Source organism: Oreochromis niloticus, linkage group LG6 (genome assembly GCF_001858045.2).
Source record: "Oreochromis niloticus isolate F11D_XX linkage group LG6, O_niloticus_UMD_NMBU, whole genome shotgun sequence".
NCBI classification, from domain to species: domain Eukaryota; kingdom Metazoa; phylum Chordata; class Actinopteri; order Cichliformes; family Cichlidae; genus Oreochromis; species Oreochromis niloticus.
In genome coordinates, this window is record NC_031971.2 from 20,206,082 (window position 1) to 20,215,067 (window position 8,986).

At 37.6% G+C, this 8,986-nt stretch overlaps 2 protein-coding genes across 3 annotated transcripts; one reads left to right on the top strand and one right to left on the bottom strand.

Moving 5' to 3' along the window:
- Window positions 1-1,159: 1,159 nt before the first annotated feature.
- Window positions 1,160-4,290, top strand: LOC109202444 (uncharacterized). Of its 2 annotated transcripts, none has more exons than XM_019359937.2 (6): window positions 1,160-1,598; window positions 1,908-2,170; window positions 2,366-2,556; window positions 2,690-2,783; window positions 2,965-3,148; window positions 3,779-4,290. In XM_019359937.2, the coding sequence occupies exons 1-6, from the start codon at window positions 1,440-1,442 to the stop codon at window positions 3,920-3,922; spliced, it is 1,035 nt and encodes a 344-aa protein (XP_019215482.2). In that variant the 5' UTR covers window positions 1,160-1,439; the 3' UTR covers window positions 3,923-4,290. The 2 variants fall into 2 exon arrangements, with proteins under 2 accessions (XP_019215482.2, XP_019215481.2); XM_019359936.2 differs by having other exon boundaries at window positions 1,423-1,598; window positions 2,965-3,158.
- Window positions 3,262-6,306, bottom strand: LOC109202445 (uncharacterized). Its single transcript, XM_019359939.2, has 6 exons — window positions 6,164-6,306; window positions 5,773-5,901; window positions 5,373-5,566; window positions 4,729-4,876; window positions 4,429-4,633; window positions 3,262-4,350 (listed from the first exon to the last, which is right to left on the bottom strand). Exons 2-6 carry the CDS (start codon window positions 5,875-5,877, stop codon window positions 4,046-4,048), a joined length of 957 nt encoding a protein of 318 aa, XP_019215484.1. The 5' UTR covers window positions 5,878-5,901; window positions 6,164-6,306; the 3' UTR covers window positions 3,262-4,045.
- Window positions 6,307-8,986: the final 2,680 nt, after the last annotated feature.

The following is an 8,986-nucleotide window of genomic DNA, read 5'->3' on the forward strand; positions in this document are numbered from 1 at the left end:
CTGGTTGAATCAACTCCACGCCATCTTCTCAGTTGACCGCCCCCTTTCCTGTTTAACTCCTCTTTGTTTCCGAGTCAATCAATGCTCCTATAATTGTCCACAATCAAAGTCAAACGATGGCTTATCTGGTTCCTGTTGTAGGTGTAGACTTTTGTCTTTTCATTTCCATATGTAACTCTGTACTCTACAAAGACTGTTCCTTTGTAACCAACAAAATACTCACTGCAGAATGTGAGTCAGCTGTTCCAGAGACTGTTCCTAAGTCACGGTCAAAGTCTGTCAACACAAAGACTAATTAGACAGGCCAGCACCTTTCCTGATCCCAAATCAATCAAAACCCTGGGTGCTCTATAGTCAGCTTTTTCCGGGTCGAACGTTCTCCTTCTTTCTGGCTCTGCAACAACTGATTTTTCCCATGTCACCGAGTCAGTTGTTGTCTCCCATGTTAATAAGCCTCAATAGTAAAGAACATTGTACTGCTCTGTCAGCTGATAGCTGGATATATTGACTTGACACTGGTTATGCAACCTTTTGTCCTACATCCTGCCCAGAACTCCAGTTCATTGAATTCATATCTTAAGAAATTTACCGGATGTTGGATAGCGCAATAGAAATCTTAAATATTAAATATGGTGTAATTAATAATCAATGAAAATCCATTATAGTTTTTTTAGCCTCAGCAGTCACTACCGAGTTTTTGTAAAGCTGGATTATGTTCTTTAGCAAAGAGAAAGCAGTTTAAACATTAAATACTCTCTATGACAACAGCCATATTTCCTTGAAGAATCTTTAAAAGAAGTAAAGTTTTTGAATACACTCTGATGATCTCACGTTCTCTTAGCTATAGGTACCAAATCATTGTAGACACATTCTTGAGGCTGACTTCATTGTTAGTAATTTTCATTTTTATTTCATTACCACTGGCCGATGAGCAGGTATCTTTTATGCAGTTGCAGCACTGGTATTAAAATATCCAAGGGCATTATTTAATTGGAACTCACCAATTCTTTGGTCTTGGAAGAAATATGCTCTGAGTTTCCTCAATGCATATTTATTTAAAGAATGCTTTTAATATGGTCATCTGAAAATGGAAAACTGAGCTCCTCTCTATTCTGTTCTACAAAACTCAGTTACAAAGTTCTAACATTAAACTGGGTCCGTGTACTTTTCGGTATTTGAAGTTTTGTTTCAGAAACCAAAACGAAAAAACGATATTTAAAAGAATTTTCATTTTTTTAATTTTTGATAAAGAATAAAATGGGCGAAAATAACTTGTTTTTTCATTCGGTGGTAACAAATAGCCGTCATACACTTAAAATTAGACGTGCTTTTTTGGATTTCTTCGTGATTCAAATAATGAAAGTATACTAGCGCAAAAACAAAAAAATAGACGCATTTTCAATGTCTGAAACGGGAAGTACTTCTTCTGCGCGTTTTTTATGGCGCGCGCACACCGTCCCCCACACAAGAGATCGACGGCCTTAAAGTTACACTGGAATAAACAGAGGATGGACCATTACGTTGTTTTTAGGAAAACTAAGAGAGTGACACTCCGGGACGAAGACATGACTGCAGAAAAACTGGGTCGCATCTTTCAGGTAGATATGTAAACTTCGCAAACTTTGCTTTCAGCAGTTTTTTTATGAACGTTATTGTTCTTCCTTACTGCGGAACGGCTAACGTTAACATTTGGTGATTTCATGTAGGCCTACTTTTACTAATACTATGTCTAGCCGTCTTCATTGTGCTAATATGTGAATTGTGCACATGTGCTAATGTGTAAATAGTTATTCATTGACTTTTACCGGCTACTAGCTAATAAGTAAGCCTTTAGAGCCTATTAACCGTGTGCACAGGAGTAACACGTTAGCAGAGCAACGTGATTTACGGAAACTTTTCTTAAACAGGTATCCGCGCATACTCTGTACATCACGGATGATTCAAACGTGGCTATGTTCCCCGGTGCGGTCTCTGGTGTTTTCAGCGCATTAGACCTTACACCCAGAGGTCACTATGAAGTCCACGGAGAAGACATGGAGTCAATTCCAACAGCAGGTTCCAGCGGGCAGCGTTTTGCATTTATGCGAGCACCAGCTGTGGCAGCGTCTGCACCTTCACGTTCACAGCAGGCTACTTCAAGTTCCCCTATGTCCTCCAAAACATTTCAGAGGTAGGATGAGTCTGTGTTCTTGAATATTAAATTACAGAACAGGCAAAATAAAAAGAAACATAAGGTGCATGGATAGTTGAATTGTTAAGAATAGCAAAGCTGTTTTAGTACAATTTGCCTATAGCAATCACTGAATGGATTTGTGGCCTGCTGTCTTTTACAAGATATGTAAAATTATTATGTTTTGTTTTACAGATCAGTGTACTTTGCAGATGTAGTTGGTGGGAGGTTGATTCCCAATAGAATGGTGGTTGTACGATTCCTGGAGTCTGAGGCTACGCTTCAAGGGATAGTAGGAAAAGTGCAAGATGCCATTGGTAATTACAACCCAATAATTTTGACAGATGCACAGGGCAATGCAATTCTGGAGTCGGAGGGCACAACAGGTGAGCCATAATATTACAGCTAAAGCCCATATCTTATGGAGAGACATGTCTTACCAGACTCTTTGTAATATTTATTGGGTAATATGGTATTGGCTTCTAAACAGGTTTCTTTGGTTTTGTTTTTCATCTGTAGGGTCACAGTACTGGAGACAAAATGCACGAAAAATTCTTGCTGTGCCTGAACAAGACTTTAATTGCCTCCAGGGAACAAAGAGGAAGAAACTGAGGTATGTGAATAAATATGTATATACTATAGGATGAACATCAATATAGAAGAATTAATTTGATTTAAATCCTATAATAGCAGTAAGACATCACTACATAAATCATCATCTATCAGTAAGTGATGTGATGTTTCTTTAAGCCAGTAAGTAGCTTTGACATCTGATTATCCATTTTTATTTGTAGCAGCCGTAAAGATGATGACAGTGCCAGTTTGGGAGAAGTGAGTGACAAAATAGAAGAGTTGGTGTTGGCATCTCAAAGTCTGCCAGCTGTCACAGCAGCAATCAAAGAGCTCACTGATCTTGCAGTTGCCCAGAAAGTCACAACCCCCAAGCTGCAGACACTCAAGGAGGGATTTAGCTGCGTGGTTTGTATGAGTATGTTCAAATGTTGCTTAGTAAATACATTACATCTACACTAACATTTTAATTACAATTAAAACAATGTCAAACCACATTCAATCATTACTTTGGACAAACATTTTTTTACCAAACATAGGCTCTTTATTCAGCAGTGTCCATTTAAATACTTAGGCACAGACAATCAAGATGCAGGTCTACTGTAACATAACATTCAAAAGTTTACATGCACATTTAATTTGGGTTCTCCTTGCAATCTTGACTATGAAAGTATAGCTTTTCAAATTGATTACAATGTCAGTATGGGTGACGGTACACTGTTCACAGTAATGTAAAACTAAAAAGTTCACATTTAAAATGGGACTGTAGTTGCATATATTGAATCAAGTACCTGTAACTTTTTCATTTTTCTTGCTTGCTAATTGAGAAAATGTACTGATTTTGCCCCTCATCAATTATAGACAAAAATATAGACAGGGACTTTCTCAGAACAGCGTGAACAAGAGTAATTACAGAATAACCAAAAATATTCTGCATGCTGTCTGTAAATTTATGTCAAGACTGACTTTGAACCTATAGTTTGAACTAAATTCAACATAAATGGATAACAGTCTCACTTATCTGATTTACTTTTGCAGACATCATTGAGGATCCAGTGTTCTCACTGTGCTGCAGAAGCATTATTGGCTGCAAGACATGTGTGGAACAGTGGCAAGAGACATCACAGCACTGTGCAAAATGCAGGGAGAGTAACAACGGAGTTCTACAAATTACTGGTCTAACAGCTGCATTTTCTGTATTGAAATCTTTTTTTGCAGAGGAGTAATGTAGTGTGTACACACAAATGTTTACAGTCAGTTGATTTTTTTTTTTGTCTGTTCTGTACAGTTTACAGATGCAGTGGTTCATACATTTCTCTGAGTTATGTTTATGAGACAGAGCAGAGCTTCTTTGTATGGCATAAAGTCACCATTTACGGCTCTAAAAAACAAATGTGAAATATCAGGATATTTTTCTGCAAAATGACTCTCTGTTCTAAGTTTGTCCTGTTCGGTTGTGAAGGGATCAACTCCAAAAGTCGAATATTCTTTGAGTGCAGATCCCAAGTGCTGCCTGTAAAGGTCTGCTGCTTCAAGTGCATTTGGCAAGAGCTCTGGAGAAATTCTTCTTTTACACCCATGTTCTGCAAAGTGATTTGGTATGCCTTTTCCTGTAAAAAATAGAGGAGGTGTTTAAATGTTCATTATCAGGGTTGTAAGCAATCTGACTTTTTTTTTTTTTTTTTTACCTGGGATTCTATGAGCATTCCATGATTCTACCACACTTGCAAGACCAATGTTACACAGCTGACAGGTTAGATTGGACACACAGTATCGCACAAGGTTATCCTCCATATCTATCTCCTCCTGGTCCATCAGCTGGAGTAGGGCAGTTTTTAGTGGGTAGTTGACACGGTTGTTGATTTCAGGCCAAATCCTTTCAACTGTGTGGTTCTAAAAGAGTTAAAAGAAACATGTCTTAAATGTACGTAGTAGTACACGTAATAGTATAAGAATTTCAGCTGATGTTAATGGTACTTAAATCTTACTCTTGTGGATGAGGTCTGTAAATAAGGCAGTCTCTCCTGATTGAAGCGATGATGTGACAGCATCTCTTGCATGAACAGTGTTAAATAAAATTCCTTTCCATGGTCTACTCGCACCTGGTCCCACATACCATAGGTGATCACTGCAGGTCTGGTACAGGAAAAATAAAGAACATTTATTAACTATTTTGCTTTAAGACCAGCAAAGGTGTTATTATTTTGAATGTATTCATTCATGTTTTTTTTGGGTAATATTTTAGTTGTAGTAGGACAACATATATTTCTTAAGTTTCTTTGCAATGTCACTGTCATGCTCAGACTTTAGATGTATGTCAGAACAATTGAAAGATATGTGGAAATCCAAGAACCTTGTTCCATTCATAAATGAACACTGATTAATTGCAATAAAGTAGTTAAATGATTCATGTGCAATTCCATTTTATTTATTTTTACATTAATAGAAAATGTTGATCAAAATGTTTGGTAAGTTCTTAATATATTATATTCAGGAACATAACCAGACCCATCTGTTGCATGTCTAATTTAAATTCAAATATTGTAAATTTGGGTGCAGCTCATGTCCAATATGACTAACATGTCCATCAAAACACTTAAGATGAAATAAATGGTTTGAGAGGTTGTATTACCTGAAAACATATTCATAGATGCTCAAGTTGTTTTTGATTGGCATTGTGGAATGACTCACAATCTTTTTACTGAATCCATCTACAGCTAAAACATGGGTGACTCCAAACATTACAAGTTTCTCGTTTTGGTCCAGGTGAACCTTGTGCCCCATGCATTCAGCATGGTACGGTGTGGGATTAAGATTCCGAGCTCCCTTAGAAAAAAATCACAAAAATAAATGACAGCTGACTGGATAAAGGCAGATTTGATCATACGTTTGAGGAAGAGTCAAGTAACTGTTAAAGCAGGGCGTACATCTGTTAAACAGAATTAGGCCCTACCATTACATGATGTATATCACAAATATGACAAAGAACATTGGAATACAGTTCTAGTGGAAGATTAAATAACATAGGCTACCTGGCGTCTTGCTTCATGATAAGGTTGATGCACCTCTCTTAAAATTGACCCAATTCGTCCCTCTGCAGCATGTACCCCTTTTGTGGACAGATAGCCCTTCATCATTTTGCGGCCATATGTTGGGCCCACCTGTTTAAAATAAAAGATCATGCTACTACTAGAACAACAAATGTAAAGTAGCTTATTCTGAAAGCAAATGTGTAAAGCTAAAGTATTGTGCTAATTAACTGTACAAATACCAGTGAGAGACATCTTTAAAATAACTAACGTTACCCACCACCCGCAAGACGCTAAAACGCGCGGGCGCGCGCACACAGTCTAGACTAACCCCCTTACAACCCAGTTAAGACAACCATACACAGTCATAAGGTGAAGGAAGAAAGTACCTTACCTCATTTATAGCTTGTGTCACCTCAAGCTCCAACCGTGTGTCCGAGAGTCGACAGCTAGTGATTTGCTCAGCACAAAACTTTCTAACATTTCTCGCAGAAAATCCTCTCACTTCCCCGTGTTCATATGACAGACGCTCTGATATAATTTACGATGACAGGCCTTGTTTTGCCATCTCCATGATCACGTCTGAGTATTTTTCCAACGTCATGATGTCCACACTACAGTGTTTGCCATAAGTTTGCGCATCACTTGTACAGGTTGTTGACCTACTAAAACTTCCGGTTCAGACAAAATAAATAAAGGGCCCTTTCTCGTTCTTTTTTCTTGGGTTTTTCGTTTCTGATGTGCGAAAGGACAAAATGAAAAAAACAATTGTTTTACGTTTTTCATTTTAGCTTTTTAAGTTGAGAATTAAATAAGTGTCTCATTTTCTTTTTTAAATTATACTTTCTGAAACGAAACTTCAAATACCGAAAAGTACACGGATTAAACTGGCTTAAAGTTGTTTTGCTTTGTTGTTCCAAAAATGGATTCCTGTTTGCTTTCAACACATAGTGACAGAGAGGAAGCGATAATGTCACTAACACATAATTTGAAGGACATATAGACATTATGAATATTACAGAGGAATTCATAGATAAGACCAAGATGTTTACATGACATGAAATGTCAAGCTGACTCACCTTCTTAAGGATTTTTCTTTAAGAGCTATTGTTCGATGAACTGAAAGCAAAATTATCTTAAACACGAAAATGTCACAACGTTTTCCCTCTTATACATCATGGTATTTTACAAAAATTAATTACCCTGAAACAGATGTGATGATTAACAAAACAGCTGTAGGTGGTGTGACCTTTGGCTGTTGACGTCAAGTCAAGTCAGCTTTATTTGTATAGCATGTCTAAATACATCAAGTGTTGGCCAAAGTGCTGAACAAAGGAACAAGGTAATCAAATAAGGGAAAGAATTAAAATAAATGAGGGGAAAGGGATTACATAACATATATACAAATGTCTATGCAAGTATATACGTACACATACACATGCACATATATATGCATGCATATAAACACACACAGGTACGACACATTCACACAGGACATGAATATATGTATACATATAAACATGCATATGTCATCCAATGAGATAAAAGACCAGAATAACTAAGACAGAATGGGGCGATCGTGGCTCAAAGAGTTGGCAGTTCATCTTGTAACCGGAAGGTTGCCAGTTTGAGCCCCGGCTCAGACAGTCTCGGTCGTTGTGTCCTTGGGCAAGACACTTCACCTACCGCCTACTGGTGATGGCCAGAGGGGCCGATGGCGCGATATGGCAGCCTCGTTTCTGTCAGTCTGCCCCAGAGCAGCTGTGGCTACAACTGTAGCTTGCCTCCACCAGTGAGTGAATGAATAGTGGAATTGTACAGCGCTTTGAGGGCCCCAAAAAGCGCTATATAAATGCAATCCATTATTATTATTATTATTATTATTACTATTATTGTTAAACGTTTTGAAAGAGATTTGAATGCCTTTGACAGTAGGTTGGTTTTCAAGTTTGATTTGAAGATTTCAAGAGAGAAGGAGAATTTTATAAATGCCACATGGTAATAAAACTCAGCCGTGGTTTAGTCGCAGCTAAAGGTAGCACTGATGTAAAAGTAACAGCTTTGCATTACATCCATCTGAAAGCACCAAAGACAAGATATTATTCCTTGTAAGGATTATTATTATAGTTTTACTATGAGCAACAAGAGAATGGGCATCATTTAGTAGTATGTAAAAAAGCAAAGTAGCACTTTAAAAATGCGTTAAAGTGTGGGAATTTTCTGTATTAATTTCTCAAAATCATTTTTTTCTTTTTAATTCTATTTTAGCAAAAACTTTCACAGACATCTGTTTCATCATTCTTTACACAATTCAATTAATTCAATTAAACTGAATTCAGCTTTATCTATATAGCACCAAGTCACAACAGCAGCCGCCTGAAGTGTATAAATGTACGTACCTTTTTCAAAAACACAATTACACAAATGAAATTACTTTTGAGATCGTAAAACATGCACACTGACTATTTTTATTCAAACTCCGACGTCCATGTTACTGAAACAGAATTACAAGGTGATAGCTAACTGCACGCTATCTGCCAGGTGCACACTGTTATACACAGATTTGAACAAGGGAAGCAGATCAAACAAAAACCAAAGACACATGAAGGCTGAATAATTAACATGGTTAGTGTTGTGTCCAATGGCTGGTTCCTGAGGGTTTGGTGTTTAATCTATGCTCTTCATCACTTCCACTTTCCCACGCTGTTAAACTCATTGCTGACATCACTGGTCTTGTCCAATCAGCTCACTGTGTATCTGTCATTCTACCTTAGAGATGCCTTTGTCATCTCTACCTCTCCCATGTTACCCAAGTTTCTTCCAAGCCTCCATCTTTATCTCCACCACCAGCGTCTAGACTCCGGGGGGTCCTGCCCTAATTCCTGTCACTGCTGGGATTCCATCCAATGGGCCATCAGAGTGTAATCACCAAAACCTTAATTAAATTCTGTATATAAATAAGTCATGTTCAATTCCTTCTAATGATCTCTCCTTACTGAAGTAGTTTTAGTGCCTAAACCTCACAAACTTTGACTGAAAACAAACACAAAACCAATACTAAGTGAAAACAGGATATAAACTGAAGTCTCCTCAATGAGACGCATATGAGAAACGTGTGCACCATCTGAGAAACAGTATTTAATTTCCTGGATCTGTTCGTAGAATGCAACATTGTGATGAGACAAGTAATACATTACGAGTGCTATCAAGCACAGTT

Coding starts and splice junctions, on each gene's coding strand:
- LOC109202444 (XM_019359936.2), top strand. CDS start 1,440: ATGGCGCGCGCACACCGTCCCCCACACAAGAGATCGACGGCCTTAAAG. Junction 2,171..2,365: donor TCCTCCAAAACATTTCAGAG/GTAGGATGAGTC, acceptor TTTGTTTTACAG/ATCAGTGTACTTTGCAGATG. Junction 2,557..2,689: donor GGAGTCGGAGGGCACAACAG/GTGAGCCATAAT, acceptor TTTCATCTGTAG/GGTCACAGTACTGGAGACAA.
- LOC109202445 (XM_019359939.2), bottom strand. CDS start 5,877: ATGATGAAGGGCTATCTGTCCACAAAAGGGGTACATGCTGCAGAGGGA. Junction 5,567..5,772: donor ATCATGAAGCAAGACGCCAG/GTAGCCTATGTT, acceptor TTTTTTTCTAAG/GGAGCTCGGAATCTTAATCC. Junction 4,877..5,372: donor ATCTATGAATATGTTTTCAG/GTAATACAACCT, acceptor TTCCTGTACCAG/ACCTGCAGTGATCACCTATG.